General features: G+C 62.4%; 2 protein-coding genes and 1 long non-coding RNA gene across 13 annotated transcripts in view; 2 read left to right on the forward strand and 1 right to left on the reverse strand.

The window, feature by feature from the left end:
- EPS15L1 (epidermal growth factor receptor pathway substrate 15 like 1) overlaps positions 1-6,087 on the forward strand; it is a 70,178-nt gene extending 64,091 nt beyond the window's left edge. For 8 of the 11 annotated variants that reach the window (XR_011382882.2, XM_051835710.3, XM_051835711.3 and 5 more), the window contains 2 exons: positions 1,495-1,700; positions 5,695-6,087. Coding sequence is in view for 9 of the 11 variants with exons in the window: in XM_051835710.3 (XP_051691670.2) it covers positions 1,495-1,700; positions 5,695-5,841 (353 nt within the window). In the remaining 2 variants the exon portion in view is untranslated. Of the gene's footprint in view, positions 1-1,494; positions 1,701-5,694 lie in introns of those variants that run through there. The other 3 variants (XM_051835715.3, XM_051835714.3, XM_089316479.1) reach the window with 2 other exon arrangements.
- Positions 6,088-16,461: 10,374 nt separating this feature from the next.
- Positions 16,462-18,977, reverse strand: KLF2 (KLF transcription factor 2). Its single transcript, XM_051835708.3, has 3 exons — positions 18,701-18,977; positions 17,607-18,456; positions 16,462-17,180 (listed from the first exon to the last, which is right to left on the reverse strand). The coding sequence occupies exons 1-3, from the start codon at positions 18,773-18,775 to the stop codon at positions 17,005-17,007; spliced, it is 1,101 nt and encodes a 366-aa protein (XP_051691668.2). The 5' UTR covers positions 18,776-18,977; the 3' UTR covers positions 16,462-17,004.
- A 151-nt stretch (positions 18,978-19,128) lies between these two features.
- Positions 19,129-24,268, forward strand: LOC127488100 (uncharacterized). The gene is made up of 2 exons (XR_007915555.3): positions 19,129-19,474; positions 20,649-24,268. It is a non-coding gene; the product is annotated as an uncharacterized LOC127488100 (long non-coding RNA).

Consider the following 24,268-nt stretch of genomic DNA (forward strand, 5'->3'; position numbering starts at 1 on the left):
GGAGAGAGGCCCCTTATTCATTCCTGCCACAGGGGACAGTGACCCACTGTGAGCCCTTTTGCCTGCCATGGCCACTTGCTCGCTGGGCCTCCTGGCTCACTGACGTGGTGTGAGGCCCACGCCTGCCTTCCTGGTCCATGTGGGTTGGCAGTGTAACTGGAGCCTGGGCCCCAGGTCCGCCCTCCGGCCCTGCAGCAAGATGACACTGTGAGGTCCTCAGGACAGGGACTGGGGTCAAGGACGCGGGGGCACTGTGCTCCCACGGTGGGGGAGGGAGCAGTCCCCTGAGGTTCCCGGGATTGAGCCCCCCCCACCCCCGGCCTCCCGGCACTGATTCCATCCTGGGGAGGGGTCAGGGTTTCGACAGAGCCCCTGGCAGGTTCCCTGCCTCTTAACTCCTCTGCCGCCCAGGCTGTGAACAAAGCCGAGATGTGGGCTGGGACCTGGCCCAGCACTGCCAAGCTGAGTAACAGGTAAACCTGTGTTTCTGGAAGAGGGGCTGCTGTGTGCCAGGTCTCCCCGCTGGGCAGAGTGGTGCAGGATGTCCCCCCTCCCCATGGCCTCCGCATTCCCGGGTCACAGGCTGTGACCCTGGAGCCTCTAGGGACATCCTGGGGCCCTCAGAGACTGGCCAGCCCTGGGGCAGGTGTCGAGGAGGCCTTGGGGCTGGGACAAGGAAGGCTGGTGTCCCAGGTCAGCTGTGCCTGGTGGCAGGCAGCACTGGGTGTCCTTGTGAACATTAACTCTGAAGCCGCAAGAGCCGGCATGGACAGCTCCGAATCGGAACCCTGACAAGTCTCACTGAGCCGGGTCGGGGGGAGTGGCCATCCCTCGGGCAGACGAAGCCGTGTCCGGCTAGAGCATCCAGTCAGCCTGGCCTGCGGAGCTGCGGACCTGGGGCCTCCCCTGGCCAAGCCGGCCTCGGGAGATCTCTGGTTCCTTGTGGAATGTTCCAGCACTCTGTCTCACACAGCCAGAAGCCCCTCTCTCCCGCCTCCCTGGCCAGCTGTGCCTTACTGGGATCCAGGCAGCCTGGTGTCGCCTGCTTGGCCAACGCCCACTCAAACCCTGCCCTTTGAGTCCTGTGTGACGATCGGGTCAGGGTCGCTGGCCTGTCCCTCAGCCTGCGCACCTGGTGTTTCTCTGGGCTGGGGACTGCTTGGAAGTACCCCGCGAGTGTCCCCCTCAGTGCTGCACTGTGCTGTGTGATATCGGAGCCGCGCCTCCTGTCCCGGGCCTGTACCACTAACCGGCTTGCTTGTGACTGTGTGTGTGTGTCTTCTCGTGTGGCTCTTAACCTGGGAAGCCCCCCGGGAACACACGCCATCCTCCCCCAACACCCCACGCTCTCCCCGGAGAGGCAGAGGCCCCTCAGCTCCTGCCTGCCTGCTGTGAGTAACTTGTGTTTCTTTTTTGTTTTGTTTTGTTTTGTTTCTCCTTTTTCTCTCTTCTCTTCTTGTCTCTCTCTCTCTCCCTCTCTCCTGAACTTTCCAGGTAAAAGCACACCTGTAAGCCAGCTCGGCTCTGCAGACTTCCCCGAGGCCCCCGATCCGTTCCAGCCACTCGGGGCTGACGGCGGCGACCCGTTCCAAAATAAGCAGGGCTTTGGGGACCCGTTTAGTGGAAAAGACCCGTTTGTCCCCTCCTCTGCAGCTAAGGCTCCCAAGGCCTCCTCCTCGGGCTTTGCAGACTTCAGTTCTGTAAGTTGAGCCCCCACCTCCGTGCCACCCCTCCTGCCCTCCGCTTGCAGCTTCTTGGGGGTCGTGTTTGTTTTTTTTTTTTTTTTTTTTTTTTTGGTCCCTCTCCGACGGCAACCCCCCCTTCACCCCTAGCCGCACTCCTCCCCCGGCTCATTCGCGTCTTCTCCGTTCCTCATGCGAGCTGTCACTCGTGTTATTTATTCTGTACCTGCCACTTGTGTAAGGAAAGGTTTTGCAATAAAAAAAAAAAAGAAAAGAAAAAAGCCGCAGTGTGGGCATATGGCAAAGGGCAGTGTTTTCTCGCGGCTGCATGCGTGCGAGGGGCCGGTGCGTGCTCCGATCCCGCCCGGAGGCCAGGATGTCCGGCACTGCCGAAGGATGCAACCAAGTCGGCCGCACCGCCGGCTGCCCTGCGCCCCGCCCCCACCGGCCCGGGGAAGGACCGCTGGATTTGTGCACAGCGACGAAACCCTCCTTGATTGCAATGACCAGCAACAGTGGCGAAAGATATCTAATCTAGAACAAGTGCTCGGAACGCCTTCCTCTTCTGCCGAAAGCAAACAAGCAACAACAAGCCGGGAAGAGCCGCGTAGCGAGAGGAGCGCCTTTGCAGAAGTTGCGCCCAAGTCTGGCTTTGTCGTCTGCGTGGGGGGCGGGACGGGGACTTGCAGCTGGACAAGGCCACCCTCCTCCGCACGCCCGGTTCTCCTGCTCTGAGAGCCGCCGCTGCTGGCCTCCCGGGCTCGCTGTGCCAGGTGTGCGTGTCCCCCCACCCTGTTTTCAAATGTATTTGAAGGAGTGATGGAGAGAGAGCTTGCACCGCTGGGTTAGTCCCTCAATGCCCACAACAACCAGGGCTGGGCCAGGATGAAGCCAGGGGCTCCAGCCGGGTCCCCCCACGTGGCTGGCTGGGCCCCAGCCACTTGGGCTGTCACCTGCTGCCTCCCGGGCTGTGCATCGGCCAGGAGCTGGATGGGATTCACTGAGTAGCCAGGGCTTGAAGCTGACACTCCCATATGGTGCGCAGGGGTACCAGGTGGCCCCTTAATCCTGACTCCATCATTTCTTTCTTTTTTAAAGATTTTTTAAAATTTATTTGAAAGGCAGAGGGGGTGGGAAGGGAGACAGAGAAATCTTCCATCCACTGGGTCACACCCCAAATGGCCGCAATGACCGGGGCTGGGCCAGGCTGAAGCCAGAAGCTTCATCCGGGTCTCCCACGTGGTGCAGGGGCCCAAGCACTTGGGCCATTTCCCACTGCTTTCCCAGGCCACAGCAGGGAGCTGGATCTGGGATGTGGGCACTGGCAGTGGGCGGCTTTACCCGCTGGCCCCCAATGCACGTTTAGACGTGAGCTGTCTTCTTTGCAGAGCCTCCAACTCCTAGGATATCCATGGTGACACTGCGTGTCAGCGCACACACCCTGATCCAGCCCTGGGCTTGGGGGACCTGTGACCTTGTCGCCACTGCACTTAGTTGGGTGCACGGCTGTGTCGTAAGAGTCAGGAACAAAACCCGCTTTAGCCAGTGAACCTCTTGGATGGGCACTGGGTTTCTTTCCTGGTGGGAAACTTAAACACCAACGAGAAGAGCAGAGCTGTCAGGCGTGGCCAGGGTCGGCGGGAGCCGGGCGAGTGGAATCAGCTTGGAGAAATGACTGTTAGCTTCCTGGCACGCGAAGCTGCTTCCTGTGATCTTACCTTGAAAGGACTTGGTTTTTTTTTGAACCCCCCAAAAAAATTTCTTTTTCGAAACACCCCAGGTTTCAAGCGAGCAGTTTTGGGCTAACGTTTCTGGTTGTTTGTTTTGTTTTCCATGAACACGGAATGATTCACAGCGGCTCGTGTGGCAGCCTCACACATGCGTGCACGCTTGCCTCTGCCTGCGTAGCTTTTCCTTTTCCTTACGCTTGGGGCCCGTTCTCCACCACGTCTGCAATGGGGAAGTTGATTTCCTGGAAGCCACGGGGTGGCTGTGAGCTGTGGTCACCCCCGCAGGGCTGCAGCTAAGCTGTCCTGCATCTCCCCCCTCCCTGCTATCTTCAAGGGGCGGGGCGGGGGTGGGGCAGTGGATCACAAACACTTGCACTAAGTCAGAAAAGGCCCGAGCCCCCTGCCCCGTGGACCGGCATCTGATCTGATGTGCTGAGCGGGGAGGGGGCGGTGCAAGGGGCCTGGTCGGAGATGCTGGCATCTGCAATCCCTGGGTTCTTTGTGCTGGTCGCTTTCCGTGGCGTGTCTCCAGTTGCTGTCTCGGACGACTGTGTCTGTTAGGAAGTAGCGTCTGTAGGGTCTCTGCCCCTACCCCACCCCACCCCCGGGCGCCCACAGTAAGGGCAGCGCGTCGGCTGAGCTGTGCCAGCGGCATGGGCAGGAAGGATGCGGGTTCAGGCCGGGTGGGCCAGTGAGCGAGGCGTGCCGTGCCCACCAGGTCTGCTCCCACTGTGAGCTAAGGCTGCTGGGCTGCCATTGAGGACCCCCGGCGACCGTGGACTTGTAAGAGGCCGTGGAAACAGAGCCACTGTCCTGAGTGCCCCCCCACAGCGTGGGAAGGGCAGTGTGTCCCCGTCGCCGCTGCCGTCTCAGCCCCTCCATGGTGCAAGAGGGAAGCGGAATCCAGCGCTGGCGCCAGACTGCCTTGCCGGGTACCGCCCCACTGGGGAGCCCAGCGGAAGGCGGTCACCCAGGGCTGCGAAAGGCCCTGGTCCTCGATGGAGAGACGGCCCAAGCTTGTCCCTGCTGCCACGCCGACCCAGCCTACCTACCGCAAGTCTCCGCACGGGATTCCCGAGCCGGCCTCGAACCCAGGACTCTGAAGGCACCTGGGTCTTCCCCGCCAGCACGTTCAGCTGGAAGTAGAGGCCGGGGCCGCTGGGGCCACCGGGACTCGGGTCCAGCGAGCCGAGGCCACTCCGGGCTTTGCTTTGAAGCAGGTTCAGGCAGCCTCCGTGGGCTGTGGGCTGGCAGAGGGCAAGTCCCCGCGGGCCCAGCTGTCGCCTCACCACCGCGTCAGCCACACCTGGCACAGCCCCCCATCTGTCACCCCTCACCCCCCACCAGCCACCAAACTGGTCACCCTTCCCCCCCCACCATGGAGTGCTCCCCAAAGGGAAGTCTTGGCTTCCCCCACGGGGGCCCCCAAGCCCCTTGCAGAGGTCTGGACGGGAAGACCCCACCCCACCCCGTGGCCCCAAGGTTGGGCACCGGGCCCAGGCCCTGGGCGCAGCTTGTGTGTAAGGGCCTCCCCCACCCCACCCCAGTGTCCCCAGCTGAATGAGGGACGCCATGCTCTGTGTCTGAGACGGGTGCTGTGTGCACCCTTCCCTACCTTGTTAGCGCGTCTGTCCTGGGAGCCGCCCATGGGTCCTCTGGGCCTTTAGCGGAGAGCCAGCCAGAGGTGTCCCTGGGCTCAGGGCCACCATCCCGCCCCTGGACGGGGTGGATGGGTGGGGCTCCAGGCTGCCAGAGGAGCAGGTGGGACGCGGCTGCTCCGGCCACAACTCAGGGATTCGCAGCGGTGTGGGGTCAACCAGCTCTGGACCAGGGTGGTTTTTCTCCTCTGTTGTCAAGACCGAATAGTTCAGAAAAATAGCCACGAGTAAAAACTTCCCAGACTGAAAAATTCCGATGCCAACGCCAGGGCTTCCGTGTGTGCTCCGGGTCCCGGAGCTTGCTTTGTGCCCGACTGATGGATGGGCTTTGGGGCTCTGAGAGGCTGGGGCTGGGGCTTGGCGCTGGCATCCCCCTCCCCCACCTCCTCCTCGCCCTTCCTCCCGCTCCCCCCCCAGGGGACGGTGGCTTCTCAGGGTGCGGTGCTTTGGGTCCCCAGTCCCTGCTGCCTCCCACTCCGCCCGGTGCCTGGTGGGGCTGTGCGCCCCCCCAAGTCCCCCTTGCCCGCTCTGTCACCACCCCCACCCCGGCGCCCCCGACGGCCTCCCGCGAGCCCAGGCGACAGCCGCAGGGCCCCGTAACCCACGCTCCGTGTTTTCTTGCAGTTTGGCAATGAGGAGCAGCAGCTGGCCTGGGCCAAGCGGGAGAGCGAGAAGGCCGAGCAGGAGCGGCTGGCGCGGCTGCGGCGGCAGGAGCAGGAGGACCTGGAGCTGGCCATAGCGCTGAGCAAGGCCGACATGCCGGCCGCCTAGGACGCTGCCCCGGGGACAGCCCGAGACCCCTCTGCCGCCTCTGCGGGCCGCCTGTCCGGCGGGCTTCCTCCCAGCAAGTGCGCACGGCGGATGGATGGAGCCTCCCCGCCCCCTCCCCACTCCCTAGCTGCAGACCAGGCCCCCCCACCCTGCCCCCGCATCAGTGAGACCCCCCCCCCGGCGATGTATGCATTCGTTGTATAAAATGAAGTTTGAATGATTAATATAAAATATTTTAATACAAAACGCAAGAAACACCTTCCTTGATGTAGTCAGGCGTGCGTGCGTGCTGCGTGCGTGCGTGGGTGAAAACGCGCGGGGCGGGGGGGGGGGCGTTCCCATCGTAACCCAGGATTCTTGACTCCCAAGCCGCAAATGTTCCAGGTTGCACACTCCCCGCCCCGTCCACGTGTTGCCGACACGGGAATCTCCCTCATCTGAAACCCCCGGCCGCAACTGGGCGACGTCACGAATGGAAAGTTCCACATCCGACCTCAAAGCAACAGAAAGCACAGGTGCGTGGCAAATACGGAATAAGATGACCCTGGGGCTCTGGGGCGCCTGGACAGCCGTCGGTGGCTGGACGGCTCCCAGCCCTGAGCTCTGTCCGCGGGGGAAGATGGTTCTACCGGTTTGCAGAAAAAACACAACTTGAAATTCACCCATCGTCCATTCCTGGAGCTCCCTGAAGGCCCCCTGCTAGCATGAATTCCAGAATTGTTTTGCACGAAAATGAGCTTATCTTTTATTAAAAAAAATTATTTATTTATTTATTTGAAAGGCAGAGTGGCAGAGAGAGAGAGAGAGATCTTCCATCCACTGGTTCACTCCCCAGTTGGCCGCAATGGCCAGAGCAAGGCCAATCCGAAGCCAGGAGCCAGGAGCTCCATCCGGGTCTCCCACTCTGGTGCAGGGGCCCAAGGACTTGGGGCATCCTCCACTGCTTTCCCAGGCCACAGCAGAGAGCTGGGTCAGAAGTGGAGCAGCCGGGACTCGAACCAGCGCCCATATGGGATGCAGTGCCAGCCCCATAATCTGATCTTTTAACTCAGTTTTCCCTCATATAAGCCACATAATTCCCAAACCCGAAAGCCAAGATATTTTGGGTCCCAAGCATTTCAGGGAAGAGGCAGCCAGGCTGTGGCGCTGGGCAGTGAGCTCACTGCTGGCGCAGCAGGCTGCACTTGGCAGGGGGTTGAGTCCCAGCTGCTCCACTTCCCATCCAGCTCCCCGCTAATGCACCTGGGAGAGCAGTGGAAGATGGCCCAAGTGCTGGGGCCCTGCACCTGTGTGGGAGACCCAGATGGAGCTCCTGGCTTTCGATCTGCCCAGCTCTGACATTGTAGCCATTTGGGGAGTGAACCAGTGGCTAGATCTCTCTCTCTCTCATTGTAACTCTTCCTTCTAAATAAATAAAATAAATCCTGAAAACACCCACCAGGGTATCTTTCTATCCGTGAGCACTGCAGGGCAGGGGGGGCCTGTGTGTCCTCAGCTGCCCCATTGGCACCTCCGGCCTAGAGGTGCTGTCGGGGCTGACCCCACGTGCAGATTTCGTTGTCTCGCTCTGATTCCCTGCGCCGCACGCGTCCCAGCTGTTTCTCAGCGAGGACGTTGTCATCGGGGCGCTCTGAGTCATCCCGAGAAGCCGTCGTGTCTGCGGGAGGTTTGAGCGCGGGAGGGTCCTGAGCAGGTGGGGGGGGGGGCGGTGATTTTGGCGCCTGTCCTGGAACCAGCCCCCACCCCACCCCCGCCCCGCAGACCCCCACAACCGACTGTACCCGTGGCTCAGAGGCCAGGTTTCTCTCTCTCCCGGAACCAGCGCCCCAAAGGCGACACCTGACCACATGCGCCCTGAACGCCTTGGTTTGCCTGAGTCAGCCCTTTGAGATAAGCGACAGCTTGCAGATTTGCAGAGTCATCGTGAGTGACATCACAGCCAGGCAAAGTCCCGCCCTCCAGGGAGCTCCAGGTGCAACCAGGCTAAGAATCCCAAGGGTGCCGAGGGACCCTCGCGGTGGCCAAGGGTGGCCGGTCATCCGTGCCGTCCTGGGCGTGAGCGAAGTCACATCTTCAAAGCCACCTTTCCCGAGTGGGGACGTCCTGATCCCGGGCCGCTGGCGCTGGGCTATTTTTAACCTGGTACAGGAAGCTTCTGGAAAACAAAGAAACTCACTGGTGAAAGAATGAGTGCACACTGCTACCCCTTATCAGACCTGACTCTCGTGGAACACACTCTGGTCTGGTTTGGTTTTGTTTTTTCTTTGGTTCTGAATTTCCCCCCCGTAAAAGTTCCTAGGAGCCGTACAAAGTGTATCAGGAGCCATGGCTGGAAAAATACACAAGGAAGCGGACGTGCGATGCTTATCACGGGTTTATCCCACAGAGATGACGCGAGGTGGGTTTGTCTGCGCCGGCCACTGTTTACATTCCCGGAGTCTTTATTTATTTATTTAGTTTTTTAAAAAATTAAGCCACTGTGTAGCTTTTTCAAGGTCGAGTTATTTGAAATGTGGAGTTAGAAAGAGAGAGAGGGAGATCTTTCATCCAAGGTTCACTCCCCGCAAATGGCTGCAATGGCCAGGGCTGGGCCAGGCCAAAGCCGGGAGCCTGGAGCTCCGTCCAGGTCTCCCACACGGGTGCAGGGGCCCAAGGACCTGGACCATCTTCCACTGCTTTCCCAGGCCACAGCAGAGAGCTGGATGGGAAGTGGAGCAGCCGGGACTCGAACCCGCGCCCATGTGAGATGCCAGCGCCACAGATGGCGGCTTTACCCGCTACACCGCAGTGCTGGCCCCTATTTTATTTACTTATCTATTTGAAAGGCAGAGTAACCGAGAGCGAGAGCTCTCCTGTTTGCTGGGTCACACCCCAAATGCCTGTGATACCCAGGGCTGAGCCAGGTTGAAGCCAGGAGCCAGGGGCTCCTTCCGGGTCTCCCACACGGGTGTCAGGGACCCGAGTACGTGAGCCCTCCCTGCGGCCTCCCCGGGTGCACGTGAGCAGGGCATTGGAGTCCATCTGCGTCTCCCCTGGGGGCCACAGCCAGTGTCTCAGGATGTGCTGGGTTAAGCCGCCACCTGCAGTGCCGGCATCCCCCGTGGGCACAGGTTCGAGTCCCGGCTGCTCCACTTCCCATCCAGCTCTCTGCTGTGGCCTGGGAGAGCAGTGGAGGATGGCCCAGGTGCTTGGGCCCTGCACCCGTGTGGGAGACCCGGATGGAGCTCCAGGCTCCTGGCTTCTACCTGGCCAGCAGATGGAAGCTGTCACTCTCTCAAAGTAATTAATTAAAAAATCAGAATGAAGTAGACTGAGCGCTCTCAGTTTGAATTATCAGAGGAAATTCTCTCAGGCGGCCCCCTGCCTCCCTGAGCACCAGGGAGGAGACCTGGGCTCCGGCTGCTGCTGGGCCCCCAGCTCGTGTGCCCTCCCCGAGTGCCCAGGCTCCCAGATCCCCAGGCCACAGAGGGTCCCCAGTGCCCGGCACCGCGGCAGCCAGAGCCAGTGGGAGCCGCCGCGCTGCGCGGAACGGCCCCCAGCTCCAGAGATGAGAAACCCTTCCCTCAGCAAACCTCAGAGTGACTCAGAACGAAGCCAGCAGCACCCAGCAAGGTGGCCCAGGCTGCCCCGGGGCCGCGACGAGGCAATGACAGCTCAGGATGTGTTTTGAGGTTTGGGGTTCAACGGAAACACCGGGAACAGGGAGAATTGGGTCCTGCAGGTCCGGGATGTGACAGGTGAGCGGGGGGTGGGGTGGGCCGGGCCGTTGTGGAATCTCCCAGAAGCCCCTGCGGCTGCAGAGCAAGCTGTGGCCGTGCAGTGAGTCTTTCCCGGCTTGGGACAGTCCCCAAAAGGCCAACCTGGGGTCAAGGTTAAAGGCAACAGCAGAGGGGGTGACTGGGGGGTCACACACACGAGGAGGAGCCTCCAGGCGCTCGGTCTGCATCCAGGTGGGGGAGAACCATTTCCTGGATGGGGGCGACAGCTGGGAGCCGCGCACACGTGTGTGTGTGTGTGTGTGTGTGTGTGGCCCAGGCTGGGAGGGAGGGGGGAAGGGCAGGCGCTGGGCGCCCCGCTGTGGGCACCTAGGGGCTGTGCTCACCGCCCAGGGCACTGGCTCAGAGATGCCCAGGGCTGCTGGACTCCGAATCCTGTCTACACTGCACACTCCACTCAGCATTACCTTGGGGTCTGGAAATTGTCCCACTCCGTGAATTTTTAAATTAAAGCTTTAAAAAGTATTTGTTTGGGAGATAGCTAGTTAGGTAGAGACCTTCCCCCACACCCCTACCATCTGCTGGTTCCCTCCCCCTGCAGCAAATGGGGCTGGGCCAGGCCAAAGCCAGGAGCCAGGAGCTCCATCCGGGTCTCCCACGGGGGTGGCAGGGGCCCAGGCACTCGGGCCGTCACTGCTGCCTCCCAGGGTGCGCATATGCAGGGAGCTGGGGCTTGAACCTGGGCCCTAACCCCTGGGCCACATCCCACCCTTGACACCTTGGGTCCTGAGTATGGCAGAGGAGAGCTGTGCCACTTTCAGTGCTGGGTGTCCTCAGCCAGGTCCCCCCGGGGCCACTAAGGAGGGGACATGGGCAGCAGCTCTGAGGCCCCCATGCTGGTGGGAGTCAGGGCAGACTTCCCAGAGGAGGTGCTGGGCTCAGGGGTTGTCCTGGGATTTGCCCATGGACACCCAGGAAGGGTTCCTGGTGTGGGGAACAGCCTGGGGGAAGGTGTGGGACTGGGAGGCGTTTGAAACAGTGGTTGAGGGGCTGCCGCCTGGGGCGGGGGAGGGGCACAGCAGGATAAGCTGCCACCTGCGATGCCAGCATCCCATATGGGCACCAGTTCGAGTCCTGGCTGCTCCACTTCTGACCCAGCTCCCCGCTAATGCACCTGGGAAAGCAGCAGTAGATGGCCCACATGTTTGGGCCCCTGCACCTCCATGGGACACCTGGACCCAGGCCGTGGTGGCTGTCTGGGGAGTGAAGCGGTGGATGGAAGACCTCTCTCTCTCTCTCTCTCTCTCTCTCTCTCTCGCTGTCACTCCTGCATCCATGTCAGAGGGCGTGGGTGCGAGTCCCAGCTCCACTTCCTAGGCCAGCTCCCTGCGCATGCGCACCCCGTGAGGCAGCCATGATGGCTCAGTACTTGGGTCTCTGCTGCCCGTGTGGGAGACCCCAAATGGAGCTCCTGGCTCAGTTCTGGTTATTTGGGGTTGGGGGGAGGCGTTCAGGGAGTTAAGCAGTGGCTGGGAGCTCTGTCTGTCTCTTAAAAAAAAAAAAGCTGGCGGAGGGGTGTAGTGTTTGTCAACAGAATGTTCTGTTCACGTTGTTCTGTTAGAACCGAGCCAGTCCCTACCAAGCCGAGCCCCTTGGCAGGCGCCCAGCCCAGGCTCTCGTGGGGATTTGCACGGGTTGGGGTGCAGGAGGCTCTGGCTGGAGTCTGTGTGTGTGAAGGGGTTCCCAGTGCAGGCGCAGATGCTGTAGCATCGGCGCCCACCAACGCCAACGTGCAGGGAGCGGCCCGCTCTGAGCAGCTCCAGGCTGGGCGGGCCGGGCGTCAAGCAGCACCTTGCCCGCAGACCCGTCCAGGCCCTCACCAGGCTCAGGCTGCTGCAAAACCCCCATTTCCGGGCACCCCTCGAGAATCTAGGCTGCTAGCCGTGGGAGCTGCAGCCCGAGCTGTCACCTCCATGGCACCGAAGAGGCCCCGGGCAGAGCCGGAAGCCACTCGGGTGAATCCGGGTATCGGAACCCTGGCAGGGCTTTGCGGGTGCGAGGCCTGGGGCGGCGGCTGTGAGCTGCACAAGCAGAGATGGCGGCAGTGGTCTAGGCCACCGCCTGCCGCGCCGCATCCTGTATCAGGAGTCCCTGGTTCGAGTTCCAGCTGCTCCACTTCCCATCCAGCTTCCTGCTAACGCGCCTGGGAGGCAGCAGGTGGCGGCCCAAGTCCCTGGCCCCCCGCACCCACGTGGGAGACCCGGATGCAGCTCCTGGCTCAGCCTGGCCCAGCCCTGGCTGTTGTGAGCCTTTGGGGAGTGAACCCGCAGATGGAAGACTTCTCTCTCTAACAAATGAAAGAAGAAGAAATTGAAAAATGAAAAGGAAAGGGATGCTGACATCTGCTAAAGCTCTCATGAACCCTGAGGACCTATACTGAGTTGAAATACTGGAGCCCCACTTCCATGGGGTCCCTGGAGTCGTCGGGTCCATGGAGAATGGGGGGCGGGGGCGGTGGGGCAGTGCCAGGGGCTGTTTCAGGGGTTCCATCTGGGGAGGTGAGAGGAGTGAGGGTTGCACAGGCACGTGTGCGCACCCCAGGCTTCGGGAAGGGCTGGGTTCTGTGTATCGAACCACAATAAAGGAAAGGAAACAGGTGATGGGAGGGGCTGGGGGCAGAGCCCGGGGCCCGCCCTCCCCGGGGCCCAGTGAGGGCAGCGCCCCTGACTGCCAGCAGCCCGAGCTCGGCTTCTGGCCCCGGTCTCTCCTGGTCAGCGCCAGCCAGGGGCTGCTGCCTCTGCCCCCACCATGCTGAGAACCAGGAGAAAGGCACTGGGGGCTCAGGGACCCCTCCTCACAGGAGGAGCCACAGCTGTGCCCTGAAAGGCAAGGTGTGAAGCCTGACTGCTTCCATGGCTCCCTAGTTCCTCTAGGCCACCACTGCTGCCCGCATGGACAGAGGGGACCCCAAAAGGCAGGGGCCAGCAGATGCACCGCTTCCCGTGGGGGAACTCAGTCAATATGTGGGAGGATGTGGGCCGTGCAAAGGCCCAGAGGCGAGCGATCGGGAAACTTCACCAAACAGGAGCCCCAGGATTGTGGGCTCTGGGGGCCGTGTAGGGGGTGGCCCCGAATTCCAGGATCAATTCCAGTGCCCGTGTGCCCTCCACAGTCCTACAGTGGAGCCCTGTTTGTTTCCTAAGGGGCTGCTCCCCTCCCAGGTCTCCTCTGTGACCCTCCCATTCTAGACTTTTCCAGAAAAATGGGCTTCCTGGGGGGTGCAAAGCGGACAGGGTTCCCAGGAACCCCCAGATCACGGGTGTGGAGGAGGCAAATGGGCCCAGCTTGTGGGATTCCGTGTTTCTAGGCACGGGGAGGCACTGGGGCTGGGCAGACCTGGGTTCGAGTCCCGACTCCACCACCTGCTGACTCTTCCCCTTTGCAGCCGGGCTCCTGTGGGGGGCAGGGGGAGGGAGTCAGAAGAGTGGATCTCGCTGAGGATACCCCAACATCCAAGTTCAAGTCTGCGGGGTGGGGGGCGGGGGGAGGGCGCTGTGCACACCGGCTTAGTCACACGGCAAGAGTTTCGGCGCTGACTCCAGGCAGAGGTTGGAAGCTGAGTCACTTCCGAGTCACTTCAGCTGGCGTCGAGGTGTCAGAGTGACAGCTGAGTGAGTGGAGGAAGGAAGGAATGAGACTGAGAAGGATTGAAAGACGGGGGGGGGAGAGGGAGAGAGACAGAGACACACACACACCAGCGCATGGCCACAGCGTCAGCCACACCCAGAGCTGGGCCTCACCCTGTTCTTCCGTCCCCCCTGCAGCACCCCCATTCCTCTGCCTGGGAAACTCAGGCTCGGGCAAAGCCACCGGGCAGCTCTGGCCCAGGGTCCCTCTGGGCATGAATGGTTTTGTCTTAGCAGGGACCTGGGGGTGACTTCTGGGAGGACAGTGCCTCTGGCCCCGAGGCGGGGAGTGGGGGAGGCCAGGGACGGGACTCCCCCTTCCCTGGGGGTGAGCAGAGCTGGTGTGGGGGGTGGGGAGGGGAATCGCCCTGGCCTGGCACCTGCTGTCCCCACCTGAGCACAGGTGACCATCACTCAGGGTGTCACGGGGCCCTGTGGACAACTCTGCCCTCTGACAAGGCGCCTCCCCCCCTCCTGCCTCACATCGCCTGCCGGGGTGCACCTACCGGGGTGCACAGGGAGCGCCTGGCAGAAATGCACCTCCCACGCCCCTCCCCCCAGCCCCCTCCCCGAGCCTCGGGACCCCTCGCCCCCATGGGGACCCAGGGAGGGCAGCACACACACAGTGAGAGGCGATTTGCTTCCTGGAAAATGCAAGCTTAAAGGGTGAGCTTGGGCGCCAGAACGTTGATTTTGTTTTGTTTTCAATCCACGCCGGGTTTTCTTGTTTGCTGTTTCCCCCAAGGAACATGAGGAAGGTCCTCTATGGAATGGGTGCTTGCAATTCTGTTGCATCGAAATCAAGTTACCTTTGGATGGCATCTGTGCTCACGTGTTTTGATAGGCCCTTGTGGGGTCTGTGCACGTGTATGCATGTGTGCACGCGTGTGTGTGTGCCTGGTACACTCAGTATCCCCAGTGCATCGACTCCACGGTCTCCCAAGATTGTAAAGATCTGTAGGTGCCCGGAACCTGCCCTCCACGCCCTCCTGGAGGTGGCAGCTCCTGAGGCCGCACCTCGTCGGGTCAGATGCAGTTGGTCCGCGGTGCCCAGGCAGCTGAGCCTGCAGATGCCAAGAGCTGGCTGCCAGCGCCGTGTTTGTTTGCATAGCGACTCCTGGCATGGCTGAATGGAATATTACACAGCCACGAAAAAAGACAACACCATTGCAGGGAGTGGGGTGGGGAGGGGACTATCTCATGGAAAAACATGGAAAAAACAATGGTGATCTTTTAAGATCAAAAGCGGCTTATTTTCCATTTTTTTTTTTAACTCAGCACCACTCTGCCACTCGGGGTGGCATTGGTCTCCGGGTGGCGGGGCTGGAGCAGCCCTGGTGGCCGTGGCCACCCCCTGTTGTTGATTCCAACGCTGTTTGATAAATGGTGGCATTTTGCTTTCAGAAAAAAAAAAAAAAAAGGCTCCCCAGTGACAGGTATTTCTAGATGACTCAGCCTGAGCCAGCGCTGCCTGAGCCCCGCGTCAGAGACCAGGAGCCAGGGCTTCAAAAGGCATCCTGGGAAAATGAGCAAAAACATCAACTTGTTTGGCTGCGGGAACATTAAAAAAAAAAAAAATCCATACGTGGGTTTTTGTCTTGTTTTGTTTTATGCTGGGCATGTCCTGAACTTTTCAAAGGCTCCTAATTACGCGTGGATTTTTTTTTTCCTTTGCACCCAAATAAAATGATCTTTGAATTCCGGATGCCAAGAAGGCCAGATGCCTGACACTTTGTGTTTAATGACTGACACTTTGTTTGATGGGTGACACTTTGTGTTTGACGAGTGATACTTTGTATATGTTTGACAAGTGATACTTGGTGTGTGTTTGACAGGTGACACTTTGTGTTTGATGAGCCACACTTTGCATTCCACCCACTGGAGAGGGCCCTCAGAAAACAGACACTTCACAGGTTGAACCACCCCCCCCACACACACACACCGCACTCCCAACCTGCAAACTTGAACTTGCCAGGGAAGCATAGAAATAGTTAAAACCTCCATGAGTCTTTTTTTTTTTTTTTTCCTTTTTCTCCTCCCGGGGTACTCTCAGCAAGCCTCAGCCACTTCCCCAGGTCGAGCCCCCACCCCACCCCACCCCACCCCCGCTCTGTGCTACAAACCGGTTCGTGCACACAGCAGAAAGCACGCTTCAAAAACACAGCCTTGGTGGCTGGCGGAAGCGCCGGGGCTCACACCATCACCCCCCGTTTCTGCTTTTTTCGTGGATTGCTAAAGCGCTCTCAGCTGTTTCCAGGGCTGCCGGGCTGCGGTTGTGGGAGTGGGAGTGGGGCGAGGAAGGCTGGGGCGGGTGGTGGGAGGGGAAGGAGGAATCCCCTGGCTCTGTTGCAACAGCAGGGGTGAGAGTCAAAAAAAAAAAAAAAAAAAAAAAAAAAAAAGAGAGAAAGAAAAAGAACACACGGGCGAGTGTGCAGCCTCTGGGCTGTTTTCACTTTCTGGGAAACAGGTTGTGCAATGGTTGGTGGCCATGGTGACCCAGCGCCTCTGAGAAGGGGGAAGGCGCTGATCCTGCCCGGGAGAGACGCACCTGCCGGCCCCACCGAGGGGGCTGGGGGGGGGCTCCCCTGGGACTGGCCACCGAGGCAGGGGCTGCACTGTCTGCCCTGAGCCTCTGCACCCTCCAGTGCCCCCTCCTAGGGCTCAGGGAAGCCCCAGGGAGCAGCCCGGCCCCGTGGAGCTCCGGCTCTGGGCCCCGTCTTCCACTCTGGAACAGGGGGCTCCAGTTTTTTCCCCTCCCCTTAAGAACAAGGTGGCCCCAGACGGGGACTCCAGGACGGTTGGGCAGGGCAGAAAACAGCACTTTACGCCCCACGCCCCCGACACACACACACACACGCCAGAAGTTTGGCTAAAACCTTCCAGAAAGAGGTGAGGCTTTTTTTGGGCTCAGAAGGCCACGTCAGTTGGGACCACTTTTCCCCGTGCTGGGGTGGGGAAGGAGGCAATTTATGGCTCCAGGGACAACCTTAAATTAACCCTCTGGCCAGTCCCAAAATGCAGTGTTTAAATTTATAGGAAAAACCCGCAGATTCCTGGCAGCTGGGTGCTGCTGGCTCTGGGCCCGACTCTCCCCCCCCCCCCAGCTGCCTCTACCAGGAAGCCCTCCATGAAGCCTCTCCTCCCCCCACGCCCCCAACCCCTGCCACAAGTGCCCCCCCCCGCCCCTAGCTGCCAAGCAGCCAGACCAACGCTGATTCTTTTTTTCCAAAAAGATGCAAAACTTTTTTTAATTAAAAAAACACAAAACACAGCAAAAGTCATAAAAAAAGAATCGGGTGCCCAAACGGCCACCTGTCTCGGCTATTTACAATATGTCACAGTCACTCTGTACAATATTATATATATATATATATCTATGTATAGAAAATGGACAGTACAAACGGGGGCCGCCTGTCGTGGGGGGGGCCTCCTAGTGTCGAGCCGAGCGGGGGAGGGGGAGGCGGCCGCCACTTCACGTATTGCACCATTTTGAAACCAAAACTCGTCCAGAAGGAGGGTCGCGTCTTCGCCCAGCGGGCCTTCAAGTCCTCGGTGAGGGCCAGAGCGGTGGCGGCGTCGTGGTCGTGGCGGTCCAAGGTGGGGGCGGGGAGGGCAGCCCCTTTCCGTGGCCACGCGGTGTCCGGCTCGGGTCCTCGGGGTCCAATAAATACCAAGTCCCAGTGGAGGGTGGGGGCGGGGAGGGCTGGGGGCCGTGCCCGGCGCGTGGGTCCCGCCCTGGCCGAGCGCGCGCAGCCCCGGGGCTACAGGTGTCGCTTCATGTGCAGCGCCAGGTGGTCGGAGCGCGAGAAGGCGCGGTCGCACAGGTGGCACTGGAAGGGCCGGTGGCCCGTGTGCTTGCGGTAGTGGCGGGTCAGCTCGTCCGAGCGCGCGAACTTCCAGCCACAGCCGTCCCACGTGCAGTGATAGGGCTTCTCGCCTGTGGGGACAACGGGGCGGCCTCAGTTTCCCTCCCGCGCTCCGCCCTGCACTTCGGAGCCCCTTAAAGGATCCTAGGCACCCGCATCCTCGCCTCCAGGGGTCCCCAGGGCGCGCTGGAGCCCGCCCCCGAGATTCCAATCAACGCCCCCTCTGAAACGTCCCGTCCCTTCTCCCTAAGTGGCCCCAAAGCCCCGAGCCACGCCCCCACGGGCCCTCAGCGCCCCAGATTCCCAAGCGGTGCGCCCCGATTCTGAGACAGCCCCCCCAACCAGCGCGGTCAGCGGCCACGCTCCGCGCCCCGGCACGCGCTCCTGAGCGCGCGCCCCCTCCCCAGCCGCCCGAGCCACGCCCCCCAGAGGGTTCCTAACCGGCTCCGCGCGCGCGCGCCCGCGCGCCCTAGCCCCGCTCCTCCAGCGCCGCCCACCTGTGTGCGTGCGCAGGTGCGCCTTGAGGTGCGAGCTCTTGGTGTAGGTCTTGCCGCAGCCCGCGTAGCTGCAGGTGTGCGTGGCGGTGCGCTTGCGGGGCCAGGAGCGGCGGCCGCGCTTGGGCTTGGCCTCCAGGAGCTCCAGCGGGGACGCGGGTGGAGTAAGGAGACCGCGGGCGGCGGGCGGTGCCAGCCCCAGGGCTGCTGCGGCGGCGGCCGCGTCGTCGAAGAGACCGAAGGCGGCGGGCGCGGGCGGCGCGTAGTGCAGACCCGGGCCGGGGGCGCCGAAGCCGGGGCCCCCAAAAGGTGGCGGGAACGGGGCGCGCGGGCCGGGCGCGGGCAGGCGCGCGGGGCCGTCGGGGCTGAGCGGCGGCGTGTCCGGCGGCGGCGGCAGCGGCGGCGGCGGGGGGCGGCCCCCGGGCCCCCGCATGCACGCCGCCGCCGGGCCCGGGGCACCCTCGCGCTTGAGACCCCGCGGCCCGCGGGCCAGGCCGGGCGCGCAGCCGTAGCCGCCGCCGCCACCACCGCCGCCGCCGTCTACTTCGGGCGGCTCGGCCTTGACCAACCGGCCGGGCGGCGCGAGCAGAAAGCGGCCGTGCAGCGCGGGGCCCGTGGGCGCGTCCAGCTCGGGTCGCAGCAGCTCGGACACCAGGCCGCCCGCGGGGGCGCCGTAGGGCGGCGGCGGCGGCGCGCCAGGCTCCGGGTAGTAGAACGCAGGCGGCGGCGGCGGCGGCGGCTCCGGGGCAGCCTCAGCTCCCAGGCCGTCCAGGCCCATGGACAGGATGAAGTCCAGCACGCTGTTCAGGTCGTCGTCGGCGCCGCCAGCCTCGGGCTCTGCGCGCGGCCAGCGCTGCGGGGCGACAGAGCGAGGGCACGCGGGTGTGAGCTGGCGTGCACGCACGCGCGCGCGCGCGCTTGCCGGCTCGGCGGGGCCTCGGGCAGGGGTTGGGTGGGTGTTTGTGGGGAGGTGGTCGCTGCCGGCCGCCCGCGATCCCCGCGTCCTGCGGTCACCCGCGGAGCCCGCAGCCTCCGCCCGCGCGCTCGGCCTCCCCCGCCGCCCACGGTCTACTTGCCCGGAGCCCCGCCGCCCTCACCTCCTGCAGGCCGCGCTCACGGCACGGGCTGGCGAAAGTGGAGAAAGAAGGCAGGATGGGCTCGCTCAGCGCCATGGCTGGGGGACCACCGGGGAGGACGCGGGCGGGCGGGCGGGGACGGCTCTGCGGGCCGCGGCCGGGGCCCGCCCAAGCCTTATAGGCGCGGCGCGCGTGGGGGCCGGGCCAAGGCGGCGGCGGCGGAAACGCGTCCCGGATGGGGACGAGCTCCGGGCGCAGCCTAAATTTAGCCGCGGTATAAAAGCGAGCGGGCGGCGGCGGCCCTGGCCACTGCGGCCGCCCCGGGGCCCTGCACAGCCGGGCCCCGGCCGCTCGCGCGCGCGCTCGCGTAACCAGGCCGCGCCCCCGCCACCCCCCCACCCCAGGCCCCGGGCCCGCCCCCGCTCCGTCTCCACGGCGACCGCGTCAACACGCGCCCCACAACAGAGCGTGACGCGCGCAGGGATCCCCGGGGCGCCCCGCGCGGACGCGCTCCCGGCTTGCGCCAGCCTGCAGCGCGGTGGGCCCCCGTGGCGGGGCCTCCCCGGATGCGTGGATCGAAGGGGAACCCAGCTGCCACGGGGTCCCCAGAGCCCTTAAAGGGATGGGGAGACTGGGAGGGGGGCGTGTCCCGGGACCCAGTCTTTAAGCCCACGTCCCAGAAACAGCCGTGTGGGATCAGATCGGGAAGTGCTAAGTGTGCGAGTCCGGCCTCGGGGGACCCCCTTGAACCCCTGCTGGCCACGGCAGCTGTCACGCCAGTCGAACGCGGCTACGGTGGGTTCTTGGAGGGCGGGAGAGGGGGCACAGCGACAAATCCCTGTCCCTGGGGGCTTCCGCTCTAGAGGGGAGATGGGAGACAGAGACCCCCAAAGGGGGGGGTGAGAATTTGAACCTCACCCACCCAGGAGGTGATCTGTGCGCCCACCGGGTTTGAAAGCCTATGGGAGCCACGTGCGGTGTTGGAGGGGGAGCATCTGCAGGTGGAACCTGCAGCCAGGCGCTCGGGTGCCCCCCCCCCCCATGAGATTCTGCCTGAAGCCAGCTGGGAGCTCTGCTGGGGTTGGGCCGGGCCGTGGTCAGGTGGGCGCAGGGATGGCTCCAGGCCAGAGCAGTGGAGGAAGGCATGTTGGCAGCCAAGGCACAGAGGCGCTTCCTAAGAATATGGGTATTGGGGGGGGATCGTCTTGAGTTGGGGGCTGGAGGGGACTCTCAGGCCTCCTGTTCTTTCCCTACCTACTTTGCCTTTGTTCCTGGGGCCAGGAGGAGGCTTAGGGCTGGATTTCCATAGCCCAGGGCTGCTGTGGGGGTGGGGTGGTGTGGGAAGGGGACGGACCCCACCCTGGGGCCTGCGGCTGGGGGCCCTCCCAGCTGGAAGGAAGCTCCGAGGGGCAGCACCTCCCAGTCCAGCAAACTCTTGCTTTTCTTTTTTAACAATATGTATTTGAAAGGATAACAGAGGCGGGGGTGGGGGTGGGGGGGTGGAGAGAGAGAGAGGGAGAGAGGCCTTCCATCTGCTGCTTCACTCCCCAAATAGCCAGCCCGAAGCCAGGAGCCTGGAACTCCATCCAGGTCTCCCTGTACGGGTGGCAGGGGCCCCAGCACTTGGGCCATCCTCCACTGCTTTCCCAGGCGCATTAGCAGGGAGCTGGATGGGAAGTGGAGCAGCCGGGACTCGAACCAGCGCCCATATGGGATGCTGGTGTCACAGCACTGGCCATCCTAAGGTTGGAGAAGCATCCCAGTCACCAGCCGAGGAGCAGCCAGGGGCACCCGAGACCTCACAAGGCAGGGGAGGTGGGGCTGGGGAAGCCACCTGCCCGTGACCTTGTGACCGCCAAAATTCCTAGAAGAGAAATTCCTGTTGGTCCAAGAAGCCGCCGCGCTGTCTGTCTGCAGGAAACGTGGTATGTTGTGGTCGTCAGCCCCTTCCTCCCCGCTTCCTCTCCAGACAGCCACGATTCTTGTCGCTGTCCCCTCCCCGGGCCCGGCTGGAGCCACCCACCGAGGACCTCTTCAAATAGCACACACTGGAGCCACCCAGGCGCGGGAAGAACAGGGACTCAGCTGTGTGACCTCGGAGGAACCGCTTAACCTCTCTGAGTGTCAGCGTCTTTTTTTTTTTTTTTTTTTAATTTCTTTGAAAGGCAGAGCTGGGGGGGGGGGTCTTCCCTCCACTAGTTCACTCCCCAAATGGCCACGATGGCTGGAGCTGTGCCGATCCAAAGCCAGGAGCTTCTTCTGGGTCTCCCATGCAGGTGCCATTTCTACTGCTTTCCCAGGCCATAGCAGAGAGCTGGATAGGAAGTGGAGCAGCCGGGCGGGACTCGAACCTGTGCTCTGATATGAGATGCCGGCATCCCACAGCACCACCACGCCAGCCCCTGTGCTATCCTGTTATCCTGCTGGTGGCCCACGTGCCTTACCACAAGCGTGCAAAGAATGCGCGCTGTGCTACGTACGATGTGACAGCGGCTGCAAGGTCCTGTGACAATGGGAATCTTTCAGGTCCATTATGGTGTCATTGTATGGGGTCACCACTGTGTGCATGGTCCCTTATCAAGCGGACACATCCTAGCAAGATAGGCAGGGATTGGGAGAGTGTGCTGCAATCGATTGATCATGTCCGTGAGTGGTGGCCCCTCGCAGGGATTGGGAGCTTGTGCTGTGATGGACTGGTCATGTCTGTCACCTGTGCAGGATTGGGATCCACGGCATGTGTGCAACTTTGCACGGGTGTCTCTCCAGGCTGTCCTGCAAGACGTGAGAAAGGTGCACATCAGACGTCTGAACAGCCCACTGCGTCGAGCTCCCTGTCTGTGCCCCCCTGGGCTTGCTTCTGCCCCACGGAGAGCTCGCCACCTGCTGTGCCGGTGCACTGGCTGTTTCCGGTCCCCTTTCATGCGTCCAGGTCTGCTCGCTAGAGTCGAGGCCGCCTTTCCCTTTCCCCAGCTGTTCCGTCCCCGACAGCTATTGTGAGTGAGTGCGCCCTTGGCCGGGGGCCCAAGAGCAAGCGCTCAGGAATGCTGCAGAAAACACGTCACCTACGATACAGCTGAGTCTCCAAGAACAGCGCTGACTGCTCCAGGGGCATGACAGCCACATTACAACCACAACTGGGCCGGGAATCCCAGCTGAGGCCGTCGGGTGTTCCCGCCGGGGCTTGCGCAAGCTTCTCGCAGCTTCTCGCCAAGCTCGGCGGCTCCCGTGGTGCGAAGATGCTCTATAGCTCTGAGACTCCGGGAGGTGGGAGCCGACGGCACGCGCAGGGGTGCCTCTGAGACAGAGACAGAGACAGAGACAGAGACAGAGACAGAGACCTTCCGTGCGCTGGTTCGCTCCCCCAGTGCCAGGCTGAAGCCAGGAGCTCCATCCGGGTCTCCCACGTGGGTGGGCGGGGACCCAGGCCCTTGAGCCGGCTGCACCTGCTGCCTTCCCAGGGTGTGCGCATGCGCAGGGGTCAGGCGCAGAGCCTGGAATTGAGCCCCGGGCCCAGCTGAACGCCCAAGCCAGCATTGTGCTTTTGGACTTCTGTCTGTCACCCATCAAAGGGACCGAGGCCACCTGCCTTGTGGGTGCAGGGACCCAGGCCCCCGGGCTACCTGCTACTGCTTTCCCAGGTGCAGCAAGCAGGGAGCTGGACCGGAAGTGGAGCAGCCGGGACTCGAACCGGTGCCCTGATCTGGGCTGTGGAAAACACAGGCCCCGGTCTTTTAAATAAATAAGTAAACAAGGAAGGTGTGGGCAGGCCAGGGTGAGAACCCATTGGCAAAGTGCCCGGGGTGGGAGTGGGGGCGTGTTGTAACCTCAGCCCCGCCCAGCCTCTGCCCAGCGCCTGGACAAGGACCGACGCCCCAGGACTCGGCCAAGGGTTCCCAGCTGAGTCCCTCCCCCGACTCCACCTTCCCCGCCCTCCGGAGCCCACAGCCAATCCCAGGGCTCCCTGCTGCCAGCCCCGCCTCTGCCACCATGGGACCATCACAGTGGACATCGCCAAGTTCACATCCAAGTGCCTGTGCCTGGCCACCCCAGGACGGGGGGGGGGGGGGCGGAGAGCGCGCTTGTCCCGGGCTGGGCTGTGGAGCCCACAAAGCCAGGGAGCCTGCGCGGTGGGGGCAGCGCCCCTCGGAGAAAATACTGGGCGGAGCCCTGGGCAGGGGGCTGGGCCACGAGCTTTGTCGCACACCCAGGCCGGGAGGGGGCGGGGGGATGCAGAAGGGGGAGCCAGAGAGAAATCTTCCATCTGCTGGTTCACCCCCGAAAACGCCTGCCCCAGCTGGGGGCTGGGAACTCCACCCGGGTCTCCCACGTGGGTGGCCGGGACCCGGATAATTTCCCTTCTGAGGAATTCAAATCAGAAAAACAGAAACCAGAGAATTCGGGACCTTAATTACACCTGCAAAACCCTTTCCCCTTTGCCTTAGAGAGAGACCTAATCAAGGGAGTGATAACCCAACCTGTTCAATAGTCCCGCCCATACTTAGGGGATTATGCCAAGTCTGTAGAGCAACTGATAGGACTCTCTGGAGCCTGGGAGAGGCCCCCGCCTTGTCCCCTGCTGTGGCCCTTGGGAGGAGCTGGCTGGGGGTGGGGAGACTGGTTGGCTTTCCCTTTGTCCCCTTTCTGGAAGAACAGAGGGCCCCCTCTTTTTTTTTTTTTTAAGTTTTTTTATTTATTTGAGAGGCAGAATTACAGATGGGAGAGGGAGGGGAAGGGAGAGGGAGGTCTTTCATCTGCTGGTTCACTTCCCAGATGGCCGCAATGGCCGGAGCTGCGCCAATCCGAAGCCAGGAGCCAGGAGCTTCCTCCGGGTCTCCCACGCGGGTGCAGGGGCCCAAGCACTTGGGCCATCTTTTGCTGCTTTCCCAGGCTACAGCAGAGAGCTGGACCGGAAGTGGAGCAGCCAGGACTCGAACCAGCACTCAGAGACCAGCCGCGGGCAGTAGCCTCAGGCAAAAGCTATTTGAACTCTGGGCCGTGGACATCCGACCACCTGAGGCCTCTCCCCAGCCTGATGGATTTGTCGCCCTAAAGGACTTTGTCCCAGACAACCTGGGCTGTGACTCACTGCGTCCTGGGCACCCAGAGCCCGTGGACAAAGGGTGGTGACCGCCCGGGGAGGCTCCCAGCCACCCCGTGTTCTGCTGGACGCTGAGTCACTGCTGAAGTCGGGGAGCGCTCTGGGGAGGGGGGTGCTCCCCGGTGGCCCTGGGGCCGAGGGTGCTCAGCCATGGTGGCCATCACCGGTCACGACAGCTTCTCCTGTGCACACGGATGCCTCTCTCCCCTGCCCACCCCCGTGCCGCCCCGGTCCCCCAGCCCAGCACAAGGCCCTGTCTGTCCCCTGGGGCGTCCCTCTGTGCCCCCCACCCTCAGCCACTGCCCAGAGCCACAGCCATTTGTTTGCTGTCCCCAGGCAGGGCTGGGGGCTCTCAGTGACTGCACCCCCTGACCCACCGCAGGGGTGGGGCTGGGTTCTGCCTGACCCCTGGTCGGACGGGATCTTCACCCAGCCTGCCCCTCGGGGGGTGGGGTCTGGTAAACACTAGCTGCCCAATAAATGCTCAGATC

This window comes from Oryctolagus cuniculus, chromosome 16 (assembly GCF_051225735.1).
Source record: "Oryctolagus cuniculus isolate XC-2025 breed Fujian yellow rabbit chromosome 16, ASM5122573v1, whole genome shotgun sequence".
NCBI lineage: Eukaryota > Metazoa > Chordata > Mammalia > Lagomorpha > Leporidae > Oryctolagus > Oryctolagus cuniculus.